Source organism: Camelus bactrianus, chromosome 21 (genome assembly GCF_048773025.1).
Source record: "Camelus bactrianus isolate YW-2024 breed Bactrian camel chromosome 21, ASM4877302v1, whole genome shotgun sequence".
NCBI lineage: Eukaryota > Metazoa > Chordata > Mammalia > Artiodactyla > Camelidae > Camelus > Camelus bactrianus.
In genome coordinates, this window is record NC_133559.1 from 4337251 (window position 1) to 4356923 (window position 19673).

General features: G+C 48.0%; 1 protein-coding gene and 3 non-coding genes across 4 annotated transcripts in view; 1 reads left to right on the forward strand and 3 right to left on the reverse strand.

The window, feature by feature from the left end:
- The first annotated feature begins 2707 nt into the window (after positions 1-2707).
- TRNAN-GUU (transfer RNA asparagine (anticodon GUU)) lies at positions 2708-2781 on the forward strand. Its single transcript has one exon. It is a non-coding gene; the product is annotated as a tRNA-Asn (tRNA).
- Positions 2782-4253: 1472 nt separating this feature from the next.
- Positions 4254-4325, reverse strand: TRNAE-UUC (transfer RNA glutamic acid (anticodon UUC)). Its single transcript has one exon. It is a non-coding gene; the product is annotated as a tRNA-Glu (tRNA).
- An 818-nt stretch (positions 4326-5143) lies between these two features.
- Positions 5144-5216, reverse strand: TRNAV-AAC (transfer RNA valine (anticodon AAC)). The gene has a single exon. It is a non-coding gene; the product is annotated as a tRNA-Val (tRNA).
- Positions 5217-14181: 8965 nt separating this feature from the next.
- The window catches only part of LOC105071778 (histone H2B type 2-F), a 56231-nt gene continuing 50739 nt past the window's right edge, over positions 14182-19673 (reverse strand). The window contains exons 6-8 of the mRNA XM_010958533.3: positions 17064-17297; positions 15643-15774; positions 14182-14366 (exon numbers count right to left, since the gene is read on the reverse strand). Of these exons, the coding sequence (XP_010956835.1) occupies positions 14287-14366; positions 15643-15774; positions 17064-17297 (446 nt within the window). The 3' untranslated portion in view covers positions 14182-14286. The remainder of the gene's footprint in view (positions 14367-15642; positions 15775-17063; positions 17298-19673) is intronic.

The window sequence follows — 19673 nt, forward strand, 5'->3', positions numbered from 1 at the left end:
TCAGACTGGCTTCTTTCACTTTGTAATGTGAATTTAAGGTTCTTTCATACCTTTTGATTACAGCCCATTTCATTTGTTCAATTCATTCCCTATTGAAGGGCATCTTGGTTGTTTCCAGTTTGGGACAATTATTAATAAAGCTACTTTAAACTTTCATGTGTGAATTTCTGTGTGGACATAAGTTTTCAACAAATTTCTGTAAGTGCCTAGTAGGAGCACGATTGCTAGATCATATTGTAAGGCCATGTCTAGCTTTGTAAGAAACTGCCAAACTCTGACCCTAAGTGGCTGTATCATTCTGCACTCCCACAAGCAATGAATAATGATTTCTGTTGCTCCACATCTTCACTAGCATTTGGTATGGTTAATTTTTTGGATTTAACTATTCTGATGAGTGTGCAGTGGTATCCCACTGTTATTTTCATTTGCAATTCCCTAATTACACATGATGTTGAACATCTTTTTCTTATGCTTAGTTGCCACTTGTATATATTCTTTGGTGAGGTGTCTGTTTAGATCTTTTGCAATTTTTTTAGATTGGAATCAAAATGTTTTTCTTATCTTTGAGATTTAAGAGTTCTTTGTATATTTTAGGTACAAGTCCTTTAAGAGATATGTGTTTTGCAAATATTTTCTCCCAGTCTGTAGCTTGTCTTTTCATTCCCTGAAATGTCTTTTGCAGAGCAGATTTTCATTTTCATGAAGCCCAACTAATAAATCTTTTTCTTTCATGAATGGTGCTTTTGTTTTTGGACCCAGAATACTTAGTGTCAAGCCCAAGGTCACATAGATTTTCCACCATGCTGTCTCTGGTACTTCTATAGTTTTGCACATTACTTTTAGTTCTATGAACTATTTTGAGTTACATTTTGTGAAAATGTAATGTCGGTGTCTAGATTTGTCTGACATACCCTTACAGCTTGGCTTCTGCATAGAAATTATGTTATGCTAACAGATCCACTCAAGAGAAGTTGCAGAAATGAGAAGAGGCATTTTCTGCAGTTATTGCTGGTGGCAAGTAAGGTTATGGAACCATCAGTGTTTAGATACACCTGTGGTTGGCAGCCATAGTCTAGTTTCAAATTACCTTTTTGATGCTCTTTAGTGGCAGTAAAAATTCCACTTTTCTATGACTTGCCTCACTTCTCCCCTCCACTCCTCCATACTAAAACCTATAGGATAGAAAGCTGCTGGTCTTGCTTTTCTTGCCAATTTCCCTAGTGCTGTAGTTTGGAATGACCCAAATATCCATCACTTGTGGTGTAGTTTTACATTAGTGTAATGCTTACTATTATAAACACCAAAAGTAAAGTGTGAGAAATGCAATAACGTACAAATATAAAAAACATTAAGTTGCTCGATAATAACAGCTAGATAGAAAAGTTATACACTCATTCATAGGAACTTGAAGAAAGGACAAGCCTAATTTGTGGGGTAAACATCAGAACAGTTTAAAGCAGCAGGGGGTGGATGGGCACCTGAAAAGTGTATCAAAGGGCCATGCTTGGATGCTAAAAAATGTCTATGCCTTGATCCTGGTGATGATCACACATTTCAATATTCAAATAGCTGCCCATTAATGATTTGCACATTTTGTTCTGTAAACACACATTAATTTCCTTGTAGGAGAAAAATTGGGGGTCATATGTCAGAAAATCCAGTGTAGACCAAGACCGATTTGGAGTATATTGTAAACTCTTTAAAAATTTGTTCTGTTTTGTGTAAAGAAGCATGACTGATGTTTAAAATATTTCCACTAAAAAAACAAAATAAAACAAAACAAAACCAAATCCCTATGACGAGACTATTTCCTTCGTGGAAGCCTACTCACAAGGTTCAAACCTGATTTTTAGATATTTATTCTTACTGAGACGTTTCAGGCCTAATGCGGTTTCGACCTTGCTGCGTTTCGTGGGCATTTCCGGTAAATACAACCTAAACCACAGACCTGCCCTGACTCAGACTCGAACCAAGTTTACTTTAGCCACAACGCAGAGTACTAACCATCATACGATCACGGCGCGCCACACTGCAGGCGGTAGACTGCTCTCTTGCTATACCAGTTTTGACCTAAAACGATTTCAATTGTTGAATTGCTTTGTTGTTAAACAGCTGCAGGTTCTCGTTCCTTTCCCTCATGTCTTCCTTCCTTTATGTCCTCCCCATTCTGATGCATTTCTCATCTCCCCAGCAGCCAGCACTTCTTTCTGCACAGTTCCAGATAATTATCTTTGCTCTATTCTTACCTCTCCTGCTTCATTCCCGCCTCTGTATATTTCCTCCTTCAATCAGTCTTCCCAAACCCCTCTTTTTGGCTCCCGCGGCAAGCAAGGGGAGGGCAGCGGTAGCGACGCAGACCATCAGATGAAGGTGGAGCAAACCGGGGGCCATCGCGGAGCCCAAACGGCATTCAGCTTCCCTGGGAGCCCGCTTGGTTCAGGCCCAGGGCGTCGAGGGTCCAGACCTCTCCGGGGCGCTGGCAAGGAGGCGGATGCGGAACAAAGCTCAGCCGGGACCTTCGGCTGCTTTTCTACCTTCCGGCTCGACCAATGTACGCGTTTCCAGCGGATTTCTCTGCTTTTCCTAGTCTTTGGAGCCCGTGCAGCTGTCCTGCTAAGGGCGAGTGGCTCCGCTTAGCGCGGAAGGAGTGCTTGCTCTCTGTGGGGGGTGTGGTGGGGGAGGGAGGAACAGTGAGCACTCTGTAGCTGTCTCTGTGGCGCAATCGGTTAGCGCGTTCGGCTGTTAACCGAAAGGTTGGTGGTTCGAGCCCACCCAGGGACGCGTCTCAGTTACTAGCGTGTAAAAACTGTTTTGCGGTTATTTCTACTCTGCACATGCACTTTCTTGTCTCTCGAGTCTTACGCGCAACAGGAGGATATAAGTTGTTAAACTGACGACGCATACAAAGAGTTATCTTTAGAAGTGCGACGTGACCCACTGTCTATGCCATGTCAATGATTAGAATTCTCTATAGTCTTTAGAAGTATTATTTTCTTTAACCTAGCACTGAAGACCACCAATTTACCTAGAGCTAAATTTTTCCCCCTTGATTTACATATCACCAAGAAAGAAACTTCAGGGGTGGTCGTGGTGGGGGTGGGTAGGGACACATGGATACCATGCAATGGGATCCTGGAACTAGAAGCTGGGTTACTACCCCACTTTGGAGGAAGGCACAACGGAACCTACACTGCAAATCAGGATGCCTCTGTCTGCTTGGACTCAGGTCCAGACAAGCACCATTACCACAGGGGTAGTCACCCAGGTGACAGCACCGATTTGCCGACAATTCTGAAAAGCCCTTGAGAACTTTCCCCCACCCTCTGACGCATTTGCTACCTACTCCCCTCATCCTCCCACCACAGGAAAGGTTCTGCTCTCTGTCAGGTCAGAACCCTTCATGCTCCCTGCAGGGCACACGGAGCCAGGCAAGAGCCAAGGGGGCGGCCGCACTTCCCTGAAGGGCCTCTCCCCAGGTGGGTGGTTCTAGCGCTCAGGCTGACCCAAGACCCCGCTGCCCACGGAGGCAGCCAGGAGGGGTCCGGAGGCAGCGGCAGCTGGGGGATGACAACCCAGTCGTGTTCCTACGAGGTGCTCCTGGCCTGCAGTCCGGGGAGAGCTGAATAAAACTCCTCCTGAAGCTTTTCTGCAGCCTGAAGAGATGGGATCTCAGGTTCCTGAAGGGACACAAGGGGGCTCCTCACGAGGACAAAGCCTTCCTGTGGCCTTGGAGGACAAGTCCCGCAGAATCTGATTTGGAGGGACTCGCCAAAGGAAAGGAGCCACAGCGACAGGCCCAAGCAGCGAGTGATCTTGAGTTGAGATGTAGGCAAGTTACTCTCAGATGGTGTGGCATTTCACACATACGGAGAGGGAGTGAGAAAGCAAAGGTGGGGAAATGTTCATTGTGTGGTTAGGAACAGGATATATGATATTCGTATTTCAAAGTTTGTGTATGTTTCAAAGGCTTTACGTTTTCCTTTTCTTAATGCGTTTTTAGAACTCTCAGATTCTCTTTGAATGAAGACTCCAAGCGTGAGAGAGCAGGTTTGTGAGATGAAGAGAGAAAAGAGTGGAGGGTAGGAGAAGGCTGCCAGCCTGGGGGCTTATCACATCTATCCTTCCCCTGCAGCAGCCACCAAGCCTGATGCAACCCAGTAATAGGGACTTAGCACAGAGGATCTTCTGCAGGTGGACCTTACAGTAAGTAAATCGCCAGTGGTCCGGAAAAGACAGACACATCGAAAAGGGATTTCCCTGACCGGGAATCGAACCCGGGCCGCGGCGGTGAAAGCGCCGAATCCTAGCCACTAGACCACCAGGGACACGCAGGAGTCTCTTCCCCTGCAAAGTTGGCGCCTCCAGGTGAAAATTGTGACAGTAAAGCTTAGATTTCAGAGACGGACAGAGCAGAAAAGGAAAGGATTCCCAGCACCCCTGGGCTGAATGCAGCTGTGCGAGGCTCCCAGTGCTTGGCCTGCTGCTCATCACCCTTCCCCTCCCCTGGCCTGGGCTACGCTTTGGGCTCTGAGGCCAGGCCACATTAACCGGCATGTGTTCCATCCTATTCTAGCTTTAGCTCTGTGTGCAGCAGAGCCGAAGGCATGCGCTCTTTCCGAACCTCAGGTGAGGTTTCCTTTGACGTCAGGTGAGGACTTGGCTCTCAGCGAATGTTGAGCTGATTTGCCTACTGTCCGATCTCTGCTCTGAGTCCAGGGGCTCTTCTGATAGTGGCAGGGATACTGGCTCCTTTTCCTCCGCAACAATCTCAATTTGTAGAGCCTGAAATTCTTCATCTACATGTCTTTGGGTCGAACCCTCCCACCCCAGTGCAGAATTCGGTTCGTTTTCTTTTATTCTGTCAGGCAAATCAGCGTATTTTGTAGGTGTGCTGAGGTGAGGGAAAGTCAATTTTCAAAGACATAGTGTGAGTCAGAGAGGAGATTTAGGCTCCAGAAGAGAAAGTGAGTCCTAGTGTCCAAAGTGACCTAGAATGGAGGCCTGGTTCCTAATACTGAGTAGGCTTTCAGGTAGTAAAAGAAGTTCTATGTTTTGGGGAGATAAAAATGCATGCAGCTGCGTATGCTGCCACAACGCATTCCATTCACCCTTTCTCATGAAGGTAGGTTTCAGGGAAAAAGCTTGTTTCCGCCCGGTTTCGAACCGGGGACCTTTCGCGTGTTAGGCGAACGTGATAACCACTACACTACGGAAACCACACGCCTGCTTGTTTTTCGCTACAGATATATTAAAAACTGAGTTCCTGCCACAACTGGCCACCAACGTTTAAAAAAAAAAAAAAAAGCTTTATTCTTAAACAGTTTACTTAAATTGAACTCTTTATGCTTTTGAAAGCATAAATTACAACACAGAGAACAGTATGAAACGGGCATAAAACAAAGCTGAAATGGACAAGCAAGCAATTTCTCTTTTTAATTTATTGACACTAGCTTAAACTTTGTTAAAGAAAGAAACAAATAACGATATTTTAGGAGAATTGCAGGACCTTCAGCTGAAGATTAAATTTCACAGTGTTTTATCCCATGTAGGGGGAAAAAGAGACTAATTCCCCCCCCCCCCACACACACACACACTCTCTAACACACTGTAATTTTGATCTTGGAATTTTACTAATCTACTCTTCAACCTCCTTCTCAACAAAACTTCAATATATCCAAATCAAAGGAGAATTGATCTAGAAGAGGGGACAATAAAATAAGAGGTCCTACGTAGAGGGAGAACCAAGAAAATAGAATCTACTTAAGTCTGGCCAGATAACAACTCATGGATTCCTCTTAGTCTAACTCAAGTTCAAAATCTGGGGAGTCCCCTGGGTAGGTACAAACATGAAGTTTAAATTTGCTAACCCATATTCAAATTAGGAATTTGACAAATGCCGAAAATCAAGAAGAAACTGAGAGGAATCAAGGAATAAAATATACAGACACTGATTGGCCTCTTTTCTTTGGGGGCACATTATAACAGAACATAACATAGGTCAGAATAGGAAAGCCAAACAACTTGTCTTATTAAAACGATGGAGAACAAAGAAAATTTAGCCCAGTTTTCCTAGAAATCTCCTTCTTCTCCTTAAGGTGTGAGATGAGAGCCTTAGTGGAGTAAGTCCCATTTCTCTCTACATTCTTGCTGCAGTGAAGTTCACAGCAGGTTCCCTTGTGGAGAGCCCACTCTCCTAAACAGATGGAGTTACAAATGAAAACCCATGGCCACTCTCTCTCTCTCTCTCTCTCTCACACACACACACACACACACACACACACACACACACACACACACACACATAAGGAGAAATAAGAACAGCAAGACCATCCAAGAATACTACTTGAGCTGCCGGAGTAATTCTTTTAAAAGTCAAGCTCAGGGAGCACAGATCAACATCTCACAAAAAGCTGTAGCAATGGGAGTTCCCCAAACTCTTTTTTTCTTCCCACAATGATATGCCATTCTCTCATGCTCCACTGATGGGATGGCCACACACCCTATATACCTTGGCTTTTCCTCTAAAAGTGCTAGTACTCTGAGGACATATTCTCTTCAAGGATAGAAATGCCTACCTTCTAGGAGATTAGACCCCTACTTGTTTTTACATATTACTCCTGAAGACTAAAGAAAGGAAATTCCTATATATTTAAGACCAGAGGTCTTGGCTCTGTTTTCCTTCCAGATAGTCACAGGGAATCTCACACTGAGACTAAAGCGGCCTAGAGTGCTGTTCTGAAATTTAGTAAAATCGGGGGGGGGGGGGGGGGGAGACCAAGATGGTACACAGACAGATCTATTTTTACAAGTGAATGGAGAAGCTGTTTAGGTACATCAGTTTGTTCAAGAAGGCCACCAACATTTTTGAAAGAAAACGGACTCAGGGAGCACAGGCGATCCCTCAGGCAAGGAGGCTGCGACTTCGGAGAGGCCCTGGCTTAGGGTTCAGCTCCTCCCGGAAAGCGAGGTCCCTGGGGCCCCCTACACTCTGGCTTCGGGACCCCACACCCAACGCCGGGTCTCCAGTTCCACAACTAAGCGCCCTAGTCCAGGGGTCTGCCCCGCTGACTCCACAGCTGCCGGAAGCCGCGGGATCGGGGGGGGGGGGGGGGTGGGTAGGTGCGTCTAAGCCGCAGGTGACCCCGCCGCCCAGCAGCGCAGACGCCGCACCTCTGGTCTGCGAACCTCGCTCTCTCTTTTCCCACCGCCGGCGGTCAGCGTCTCGGCTCTGGGAACTGAGCAGTGCTTCGAATCCACCCCGGAACCCTAGGGCCCGCCCTCCGCTCCGCTCCGAGTGCGCCTGACCCGAGAGCTCCTACCTCTCAAGCACTTTCCTCGCCGCGCCTCCCGCGCGTCCTCGCGGGCAGAGGGGTTTCCTCGCGCTCCTGCCGCCGCCGCTGGTTCTACTCGTCTAATTTAAGCCCAATAGTTTCACTCCACTTTCACGTTCAGCAGGAAGCGTAGCACAGGCTGACGTCTCAGGCCGTTTGGCTGTTAGAAAATATCGAACATCAGCGCGTCCAAGCCATGCTTCCCGGTCTGTCCTGAATTCGTCTGGACATCAGGCCCCGCGGAAATCCGTGGACGGAAATCCGTGGACCACCCAGGCGCAGGCCGCGCACACCTCGCCGTTGCTCATCCCTCCCTCCTCCGTTGAGATTCTGCTTGAAGGACAGTTTTGTGTTAGCTTTTACAACGCCCGAAACTTCTTTCATTTGCCTTGTGTAATTTTCCTGTTTAACAGGTGGTGGAGTGCGAGGCTTAACCTAGGACGCGGACGAGGAGGTAAAGGCGGTTTTCACAGAAGGCCGGTGCCTGGAGGGGTTTTGAGATCAACCTCGCAGCCCACGGCCCGCCGGCAGAAAGCGATTCTCTTTGCTGAGAGACTTTAATGCAGTTCTCTGTCTCTGTCTCTGTCTCTGTCTCTGTCTCTGTCTCTGTCCCTCTCCCTGTCCCTCTCCCTCTCCCTCTCCCTCCCTCTCCCTCTCATTTCCTTTAGAAGTAAAACTTTGTAAGTTTGGAGGAAGACGTGCCATTGTCTCCTGCGGATGCTTTTCTTCCTGTCTTGGTGAGGTGCTCACCGCGTTTCCTTCACACCTGAAGTTCAAGCGCTCCGACCCTGAGGAAGACGCGGGCAGCTCGCTCGCGAGACCCCCAAGGCGGTGCTCTGCCTTGTCCTGCTTTGGCTCGAGATGCATCGAGGGTGCGACTGGACGGCGCCATCCTCCCCGGCGCCGGAGGACTGAGTCCCCAAAGAGCTTTGGGTCAGGACATTTCATGAGATTCCACCCCTCTTCTTTCCTCCCTCTAAGTACGAGTTTTCACCTCCCACGCCGAGTCAGAGGAAGGGATCCTCTGTCTTTCGGTCGCGTCCGGCCCGCCGCGGTCCCACGTGGGCAGGACGAGGGGGCAGTGGTCCTTTCTCCGACAGGGGCGGAAGGACAGCGGCGCCCGAGGGAGGGGCCACAAACACACAGGCGCGCTGCGCTGGGCTCCGCAAACCCTACAAGGCGGCCCACGGAGCTTCCCTGCAGCCCCAGCGGAAGGCGCGCGGGGCTCCAGACCCGGCGAGAGGAGCGCGCCCAGGGGCCCCGGCCCTGCGCCTGCCCTGGAGGACGCGCCCGGAAGAGGGACGGAGCCCAGGAGAAAGCGCAACGGCGGCCCACCCCCACGATCCGAGGTTCAAGGTGAGGGAGTCGCGCGTTAAACTGATTTCCCCGCCTTTATCGGGAGACTCGTTTGCCCAAATTCAGAGTCGCGAAAAGGAGGGATTGTGTAGGAAAAGTCCACATTTCACCGAGACGAAAACACGAAGTTCTAAGTAATTGGATGTGGGGTCTGAGGAAAACGCTGTGCCAGAGCCATCTCTGGGCCCGAGCAGAGGGAAGGCGGGAGCTGGCACGACCTAAGGCGGGGAAAGGGCAGGCGGCGCAGCAGGTGGTAGGGGGGAAGACCCGGGATCCAGGTGTGGGCGCGAATCCTTGTTTCAAAGCATTTTCCATCCAGCCGTCCCAGTTTCTGCATTCACCAGGAGTCTTTTATGATGTTGGGGATCCCGAGATCTGACCCCAGGCGCCTCCCGTGCCGTCTCTACTGCTTCGGCCCTGACGACCTTCTCTGCACGCGCGGCCCGCCCCGCAAGGGCGCGACTCCAGGGCAGATCTCAGGTGCGACTGGGACTCGGGACTTGTCGGACATGGCGGGCCTCGCGGGAGCGTCCACTGTCCCGGAGCGCGCTCGGCCTTTCGTGTCGGGCTCAGCTTTTGGAGAAAGCAAGGAGGGAACGTTCTTCGGGTACCGTTCTGTGTGTGTGTGGGGGGGGGGTCTCCGAACCGGCGGCGGAAGTAGCACATACTCATTTCAGATGACCTTGTTCATTTAAAAAATTTGGCTCTCAGCCCGCTGGTGGTCTAGTGGCTAGGGTTCGGCGCTTTCACCGCCGCGACCCGTCGGGTAAGTTCCTAGTATTGCAGAGGTTTCCTCACCCAGCAGGTCTCATTTCGTTTCTAGAGTGTGATGTTTCTCAAGGCCCACTGCAGAAGTCTATCCATGGAATCCTCAAGCTGGTGAGTCTAGGTCTCAGGGTCTAAGACCTCTCCCAGCCTGGGAATAGGAGTAGGTGACGTGTGATAAGCAGCCTGGCCAGCCACTGGCACCCTCTCCTTCCCTTCATTCTGGAAACCTAGCATCTTCTTCTGAGTGTCCACTTAATTGGGACTTGAGTACCTCTCAAAAACAAAAAACTGAAACATACAGCATTATATTCTTCACCTAAATGCACCAATTAACATCTTCCCAGATTTGTTTTCTCACTGTCTCCATATACATGAGTTACTCTACCGTTTGAGAGTAACTTGCAGACATCTCAACTCAAGATCACTGGTTAGGGGACTGTTGCTCCTTTCCTTTGGCGAGTCCCTCAAAACCAGTTTCTGCATGAGCTGTCCTCCAAGGTCATCGGAAGGTTTTGTCCTCGTGTGGAGGTCCCTATTGCCCGGTGTTCTTCAGGCTGTGAAGAAGCTTCAGGAGATTTATTTGGCCTTCCTCAATGGTGCAGGCAAGGCACTCCCTGTGCTTGCAGGAACACGACTAGGTTGTCATTCCCCCAGCACTATTTGCCCTCCAGACTCACCTTGGTTTGTGGTGGGCAGTGGGTCTTGAGTCAGCCTGAAGGCTAGAACTGCTCCGCTTGGGAGAGACCCTTTAGTGAAGGACAGCTGCCCTCTTGACTCTTGCCTCTCTGTGCCCTGCTAGACTTTTCTATTTTTTGGTTTATAGCATTACATTTTTATATGTATAGTATTATATTTGATTTCTGTATATATTACAGTACTCTCACCATCAAAGTTTAAATTTCCATCCCTGCCATACAGTCAACTTCCTTTACTTGCATCTCCCTCCTTCCTTCCTCCCCACTGTCTTTTTGTATGGTTTGATTTTTACACTTATTTAAACTTTTTTTTTTTTAAAAAGTCCACATGTGAGTGAAATCATATGGTTTTTGTCTTTCTTTTCCATATTGTGATTCATAAGGATGAAATACCTTCATTTCTTTCTGATTTAATGATTTTGTTCTGCTCTCTGAATTTCCTATGATCATGAGCGTATGCTAGGTGACTAAGCTAATAAATGGTGATCAACACAGCACCCTGCATGTTTATGGCCTTAATAAATGTGCTATTAATGACAGTTCAGCCCTTGTGCCTGTGAGGCAGGGTGAGGAAAGAGAAGAAATATCAATACAGTTATATCTGAAACAAAGCAGAATTAAAAGTGCACAGAGCACATAGCCATGGAAGGGGCTGCTGGGATGATAGCTATGTTACTCCAGATTCTCCAAAAAGGAAATGCTGAGAAGGATAAAATATTCAAGGACTTTATTAGGGAAAATACTTGGATGAAAGGAAACTGGAGGGTAGTCAGGAAGGATGGGAGACCTCTTAGGCCATTATTGGAATCTGACCCTGAGTAAGGAAGACAGGAGGGAAGGTTGGATGGAGGTGTCCATGAAGTCTAAATTTATCAAAGTCATTGTGGAGTCACCAAGCCAAAGTCAGCCAAAAAAGAGTCCCAGGTCTCCGAGGAGTGGGTCTGCCTTAGCATCCCCACTGCACTCAGCTATTGGCAGGGAGCAGCCCATGAGATTTGTGGCCTCAGAGATAGATTTTAAAGCGTAGTTAAGTCCTTCAGTCAGTTAAACTCTATGTATTAGGAAGGTCCGTAAGGCAAATTATCATGGCCATAATAGCAGCCAAACCCAGAATAGATGTAAGTATCATTGATACTACACATAAGTATCATTGATTGGCAAGTATGGCAAATAGAAATAAGAACAATGGTAGAACTGTTGCTTTTCCTTCCAGTTCTGTGAAGGCTACTGTCACTCCACCTTCTTTTGCTCTACCTTCAGTTTGAGCTGTAAGTGGCAATAAGGAATAAGTAGACCCAAAGAGCCAGAGATGTGATTACCTCTGTGCCCTGAGCTGATCTCACGAGAGAAGTCATCTTGTTGACAGCATCTTGATTAAAACTATTCTTTTTCTGATAAGTATGGCATTGTTTCTTGCTGAAGGCTGCATGGAATGTGAGCATGTACAACAGTGGCTGAGACAGAGGGCTGGCTCATGTTGTGGAAGGCAAGGAAAGTAGGAAGAGTGGATAGAGGGAAGACATGACCAAACACTTCTTTGTTTCTTTTAATAAAGCTATATGTATGAGGATTGAGTTGCTGTGGGCAGATCCATGCTTCCCTTGAAGACAGGGGAGAGTAGACTGAGAAGGAATACTCAGAGAATAAGAGAAGGGCTAAGAATGCCCTCTCAAGAAAGCAAGGAAGATTGAGTCCAGAGTGATGGGAGAATGCAAAAAAAAAAAAAAAAAGATGCACATCAAATGGAATAATAATGCATGTGAGTCATTTGTACATTTCAAAGCACCCCAAAACACAAGAGATAGATCTTACAAATAATGAATATGCATTACCATTATTAATTCACTGATTCTTATGTTGCTTGACATTAGCTCACTATCTCACTGAATGCTTCTTTCCAACAACCATATGATGTAGATTTTAAAAAATTATACTGTTACAGATGAGGAATATGAGACTGGCTTAAATGCCTGAAAGCCTACATTGTTTGCCTAAAGCAAAAATCAAAAAAGTAGTGATAAACTAGAACCTTCTGCAGATAGTGGGGAGCAAGAAGCTATAAATAACAAAGGCTTATGACACCTTATTGAGTCTTTGGGGCCAGATGTTTTTAAAATGTCAAAATTTGTTATTCTTTTAAGAAAATAATATAAAGCACAACCTTTATGTTATATAACCCCTCCAGTGAGGACTGGGATCGTATCCCATAATCAAGTCCATATATTGGATTCTAAAAATGTAGGCATCACTTGTCTTGCCCTAGTCACTTCGAGCTCATGAAACGAGGACAACTTCATCTGAAGTCGTTATTTAGAAGGACAAACATTCATCCCGGAAATACAAGTTCTCCTGCTGTTTCTCTTTCTGGTTCTGTGAAAGCTACTATCACTCTTTATTTTGCTCTACCTTCAGTTTGACCTCTTGAGGCTGGGGCTGAGACAATAGCAGAGCCTCCTCAGGAATTCCATCTCCTTGGAGTGTTTGGATGAGCCCGGGTTGGGACAGGGATAAAAGAGGGGGAATTTGGGTCCTCTGTATTGCAGTGCTATCAGCTGGAAGATGAGCCCAGTCACACCCACAGTGGCACTGAGATCTGAAGCAAAGGTGGAGGGAAGGCTCACTATTGGTATCTGGGGTGGAGCTGACCATGAGGGCCATATAATGGTCCTTGGGGTGACCTGCACTTACCTGGGTTCAGTGCAGTAAGAGTGACACATGAATTCTAGGAAACTAAGCTTAGTACTCAGGCATCAGGGGGATGTGACAGGTATATCTGTGGGAAGTTGACGGGGGTTGCAGGGAGCTGTTGAGATGGTATGGGTGCCTCTATGATCTACTGATAAAGGTCACATCCAGTAAAGATAAGCACACAAAAACTTCGCAATAAACTATTTAAGACTAAGCCATGGGTACCAGAGAATCATAGCACCCTGCAGTTGGCCTGTGCCTAAGGTACCCAGTTAGCAAGCTCTCTTTTCAGGAACTTTCTCTTCATGACAATACACCTGCTCTGGTCCTGAACGCTTCCAAGGACAGAGAGGTCTCTCCACCGCGAGGCGTGCTGCTTCTGTCCCTGGACAGTTCTGTGTGGTAGAAATCACTCTCTCCATCAAGCCCATATAGGCCTCCATGCTGCTTTCACCCACCGGGGTCCGTTCTGCCCTCTAACTCCATAGATAACCTAATTTCATTCCCATAGAACATGGCAGCTGTTCCAATATTTGATGATACTGTATTTATAGTCTTTTTTCCCCCTCAGGTACCTTTTTTCATGAACTACTCCATCATCCTCTGAAAACTCTAGCAAAACTATGTCTCTTAGAAAAAAGTTTGCATCCAGAAAGTCTCTTAAATCTAAGCTATGCCATGACCAATGAAGAGCACAAGGGCCTAATTTTTACCCTTGACTCAGCTCTCTGGGCAGTTCCTCTGACTGCTGAGTCATTAACGTGGCTTAATTTAGTCCTGATAAGCCCATTTGGGTTATCAGTGCCCACCTTTTCTACGTACTCACATACCATCTATTTAACACCAATCCATTCTTAGTTTGAAAAAGATCAAAATAAAATTTACTCATATATATATTAAAATACATCATTTAAAATCTTGACAATGGCTATTTTTCAGGCTTGAGGCAACTCTGATCTTCATGACTTTGAGAAGAAGTTTCTCTCATTCCCTTGAATGGAGTTTACTTGGGTCTGGCAAATGGTCTTCATTTAAAACATTCAGATTTTATCCTACTATATTTTCACATGTGATAGTTTTTCTGTTCTAAGCATGAAATAGGGATTAAGGAGTCCCACAGCCCCACTCTCAATAGCTCTGACCTTCTCCCAGCTTTAGCCTTTTGAGTCTAGTTCTCTGAAATAGAGATAGCTAATAGAGAAAAGTCATTTTTCCTTTAACCTTTTCTATAAATTTCAGGTCATTCTGAATTTTATTTTTCCCTGCACAATCTTTATTTTTATAGACAGTTAAAAAACAGATGTAAACAATTTTCAAATAATAATTTATTAATTTTGATCCATTTGTTTAAAGGTAATGTTTGATGCCTCCAAGTTTATACCCACAAATGCTGTTGGGTAGGGCTGGGAAATCTGGAGAACACTGCTCTGGACCCTCCAGGTGGCATGTCAGAAGATGACCTGATCAGAGCTGGAGGAGTGACGCTGAGTGTGTGCGAGGGAGACACCTGGAGGTGACGGCGCGGTGTCTAGGGAGGGAGAGACAGAGCAGCGATGAAGCCTGGAGAGATCTGGGGAACTCTCTTCACCAGTCGCTCCAAAAAGAAACCGACATCCCTCCCCTTCCTTATTCACACTCAGCTGGAAGTGGGGAAGGCAGACGGAGAGAGACACCAAGCTGGTATTCAGCTCACAGCCAGTGGTTAGCTGCAAAGATGGGGGAAGGGACTTATACAAGAAATGTGAATTTCCCAGTGCTATTCACCTGTAGAGCTTGGGGTCTAAGGGCCTATAGGTGGAACCTCATAAGCAGCAGCCTCATCTAGACTGGGCCACATGGGTCTGGGCAATTTTTGTACTTGCCACCCTCTTTTCTTTGCTTCTGCAGCTGGGTATTGCTGTGGAAAGGAGGGATATGGAAGTGACCAAGCTCGGGTTTTGCCCTCTGTAAGCCCGAAAACTCCAGCTTGCTTCCCTAAAGGCTCTTTTCTTGTTGTTGAGCTGAGGCATGGACTCTGGGTTCTATCCATGGAAAACAAAAGTGGATATTGTCTCAGGGAATAAAAACAACCTAGACAAGTCACACATTTGGGTAACAGATGCTTTCAAAGATATACTTTCCTGAATCCACCAAAGCGTCAGCCCCAGCCAAGCAAGAAATCTGAGAGCCTCATGCACCAGGACAGGAGTGTATTGTGGCTGAGTCACACCACGATGGGCTACACACTCATGGGCAATGGCTGCGGCTGTGGAACAGGGCCTTCCCCCTCCCCGCAGGTTGCTGCTGTGATGTATTAGGGGCCCTAGTCCCCATCCTTCTGATCCTGACAAGGGAGAAGGAATGTGGAAGTACTGGTTTCTAAGTGAGAGCATCTGGGTGGCAAGTGTGGGAGTATGGGCCCTTCACATAGGGGAAGCGGCAGGTGGTATCCAGGGCACATGGTAGTAACGTGATGGTGAGACGTGGTCCTCCCTCTGCTGAAGCGGGCACCATGGAAGCCTCAGCTTTACCGCCTGCCAGTCAGGCCACAAGCCCAGAGCCAGCACCCGGTGGTACAGGGAGTTGCAAGAATGGGGATCACATCAGACAGCCCTGAGGGTGAGAACTAGCCCTGCCTGGTAAGCCACTTGGTGTCTTTATTTACAAATTAAGGACAATAGTGTCTGCCCTGCTTCCCTCTCTGGGCTGATTGTGAGGAAGGGTGAAGTAGTGCACACCAATGTGCCTTATAACTGCAAACCTCTACGCCCTTGTGGGACTCTCTAGATGTGGACAGAACCAGGAAGTTTTGGTGCCTTTCCTACCCTTTCCTTGGTCAGCATTGCTGAGCACGTGTTCCAGCCTCTCTCGCAGGCGGTCATTGACGAATACAGATTCCTCCAGGCGCTGGCGCAGGTTCTGGATCTCAACCAGATTCTTTTCCAGCAGGGCGGCCCCTGTTGCACACCACCAAGACACGGGAGAGATAGGAAATGGGGAAGGCTGGTCACTCATGGGCAGGTGGGAGGGTGGGGGACCTACCCAGACTCTGTCAGATTCCTGCCCAAAGCTATACTTCTGTCAACTTCCTCCTCTCACCTGGGCACCCAGGAAGCACAAGGAAACTGTGTTTAAAGAGCTCCCGGGCTTTCAGTCACAAGCTAGCCCTCTAAGGAAACTCCCCAGGACCTCCTCCCAGACAGAGGCTGTGCACACCTGAGGGAGACGGACGCTGGACTGGAGAACAAGGGTGAGAAACTGGTAAAGCCCTCTAGGTGGGGCTGGCCTAACGATGGGCAAGCCCATCCGCCTCCTTCCGCAGCAACCAGAGGGCCTCCCTTTCTATCTCATACCTCTCCTACCTGACGACCCACTGCTCAACAGCCTTTACAATTCACCCACTAACAGAAAGACTGAGCTAAATGCACAGGAAATCAGATCAGGCTATGAATAATGAGTGATATGGTGAAAAGTGACAAGGAAGAGCCTGGGGAGGTGTCAGGATGTGGAAGAGGAACAAGAGAGAAGGGAACACCTTCAAGGAGGAAAAAGATGCCCAAAGGGAACGGGAAAGAGACCAAAAATAGGTTTCATCCCCCAAGACATCTTGATTAGGGCCAGCTTTTTCTCTGAGAATTTCAAGCGTTGTATTGTTATACTACCTGCATCTCAGAACCTGGGCTGCTTCAAGCCATTCCTCTACATGGCTGTGGCCCAAACCTCTGGGAGCCAGGATGCCTGGCTCCAAATCCAATAGCAAAGTTTGAGAGGCAAGATTGGCTTATAGTTGTATACAAAATGTGTGTGTATGTGTGCATGTGCGCACACGCACAGAAATAGTCTCCTATCCTGCAATAGCTCTTGATCTAAGAAAGACCTCCCCAAGGAAGTCAACGCTTGGAATTCCAGAACAGTCTAAACGTAGGCTTAAGAAGGTTGTAGCACCGAGAAAAGGGAGCACACAATGTGAGGCAACTCATCCTCCCTGCAGAAGGCCTCAGGATGCCCCTGACTTCCTTTACTCTCCTGCCCAGAGTGAATGCCTAGCTAAGGAAGTGGGAGAGGCAGACAGAAGCACCAGGACTGGGCTGGGACTTCACTCTCTGGCAGAACACTGCCCCTTCACCTTCTCACCCACTTCTGTGAGCCAGGGTCTAACAGAGAAACAAACAACCGTCTGGCCAGGAAAGGAATGTGTCATTCCTGCCAACGGACTCCGCTTCACCACCTGCTCATCGTGTTTTACCAGAGGGCTTAGAGTCAGGCCGGTACAGAGAGGAGGAGGAGGACAGGTTCCCAGATGCATTCATCTTCTGAGGCCTCATCTCATCCCATGGGCCACTGCTGCCATGAAGCCCAGGGTCTGGTGTCCCGCTCGGCTGTGTGGCGGCACTCAAAGGAGAGAAGGGCTGGGCAGACACGGCTTCTGAATGGTTGCTGTGCAATAAAGCTGAATCAGCAGGAGTGGCTGGGCTGACATCTGTCCAGGAGGGAATATGAATGAGAAACAAATGGGAGAGTCAGAAACGAAGTGCTTTACAAATAATTATGCTGGGCTGAATAGCGTCCCCCCAAAATCCACGTCTACCTGGAACCTCAGACCATGGTGACCTTACTTGAAAGTAGGGTCTCTGCAGATGTAATCAGTTAAGATGAGATGATACTGGATGAGAGTGGATCCTAAATCCAACATGACTAATGTCCTTACAAGAAGCGAGGAGACACACAGATAAAGAGACACATGGAGGGAGAAGACTATGTGACAATGGAGGCAGAGACTGGAGTGATGCATCTGCACGCCAAGGAGTGCTCCCAGCAACCACCAGAGGTCAGGAAGAGGCGAGCAAAAGGGAGCTGGCTCTGCTCACACCTTGATTTCAGACTCCTAGCCTCCAGAACTGTGAGAGAACAAGTTTCTGTTGTTTTAAAACATCCAGTTAGTGATTCTTCGTTCCAGCACCCTTAGAAAACGAATAAAGGAATCCATGGAATGAAGACTAAGGCGGGTACCAGTGACCCCCGCCTACTGCTGAGTATTAGCTAAAAACTTATTTTCCAAGGACTGTAAGTTTCACCCCAAGGTTACTGGCATTCCCGGCCTATGATACCAAGAAGTAGCTATTAGATGTGGTGTCTGAGGGTCACAGTGCACACACAGGAAGAGGAGTGGGGCCCCCTCCTAGCTCCCTCCATGGTCCCCCGTGCTGGAGTGATCCCAGGGAGGTACTTCAGAAATGTGTCCTCCAACAGCAGGACTCATTGCCAATCTGCGAAGTCCTGAGAGGAAGGACGTGAAGCAATCTGCTGGTCTGAGAACCGGTGATCTACTCACCCGCAGTCGAGGCCCTTGCCAGCAGCACAGCGGCTGCTCCTTCCTGAGACTGTCCTGTATTGGGGTTGTTGGAAGAGGAAGGGGAAACGGCTTCCACTTCTGGCCGATGCGCAGAAAACCTAGACAGGGTTTTCTCACTCCTGCCTCAGCTGACTCTGGACGCCGATGAGGCTGAGGGAGTGACTGAGACAGGGAAGTGGCGATTTGCATCCCACCCAGATGGCTCATGAGACGGCAAAAAATAACTCTTAAATATAGCTCAGATTGTCTGGCTCCTGCCCAAAGAGTGACTGGGGTACTTCTACATGGGGGATTGTAGAATCCAAAAATACATAGCATCCTTACAGCTCGAGGATGCTATGAGAACATGGCCCTGTCCTTTGCTGTCTCCCTTTAGAGAAAAACCCAGCTGCATGGCAGGGCCATAATTCAGAGAAAAGTTTAAGAGTCTGAACCTTTCAAGGATTACAAGGATTATCATCAAGGGCCACAGGGTAGTCACATTTTTCCACCGAGCAGGTAGAGTGTGGTCCTGTTTCCCTCCACCAAGCCAAGTTCCTCTAGGGAACTGCATGCTTAAATCAGTATCCAGCAGATTGCTCCTCCCCCGGTTTACATAATACCAGATGTAATTAGCATCACTGTGAAATAAAGAGTAAGGTAAACTACTTTACTTCAAAGCCTCACTTAAGGTAGGAACGCAATCAAAATGTGATTCCCAACCCCTTCCAAAGCTTCTTTATTCCCCACCGCAGAAAATCAGCTTATTCTCAGCCAAGGCCATGGGAGGTTCCAAGTCTGTTAGTAACAGTGATCAGCACTTTCTTGTCCCAGTCTCCCCCGGCCACACAACACAGGCAACATGCCCTACACCACACGCGGAAAGCGGCAAAGAACAGCCTCCTGTGAGGGGAATTCAGCCTCACAGTGAAGCTGCCGCACCCGCCACACACCATTGCTAACTACCCTAGAAGTTCTGGCCCCCAAATCAAAGGAGCAGTGATAAGCCATTGCCCCTCTGAGAGAATGATGACTTCAGATGGGAAGAAGAGGGGCTTCAGTCTCCCTCAGGAGAGACAGAGGTAGCAGAGAACAAGGCTGATGCATTCTGGGAGTGCCACTCCAGAGGCCACATCTCAAGTGTGGCCATTCTTACAAGTGGTGGCAGGAACTGCAGGTGAGGGGAAGATGTGTTTGCCCTTCTCCTGCTGTCTCTCAGGGCATCGTTGAGGTGGAACCAACCAAGTGCCTCTGGGCAACTGAGTTCAAGGATACACACAAAACTCCCACTGGCTCCTTGGAAGATATCACAGACATATCCAGGGCAGCCCATCCATTTATAAGTTCATGGATGGAAGTGCAATGTGTATGGCGTCTTGCCTCATTTTCAGAGGCTAGACCTTTGTGCTGGGCATAGGGGCAGAAAGAGCGGAATGGGGAAACTGGCTTCAGAAGCCTAGTAAAAGAGGTGTGCAAACGGGCGGCTCCCTCCCTGCTTGGTCCCTGACTGCCCAGGCTGCAGTG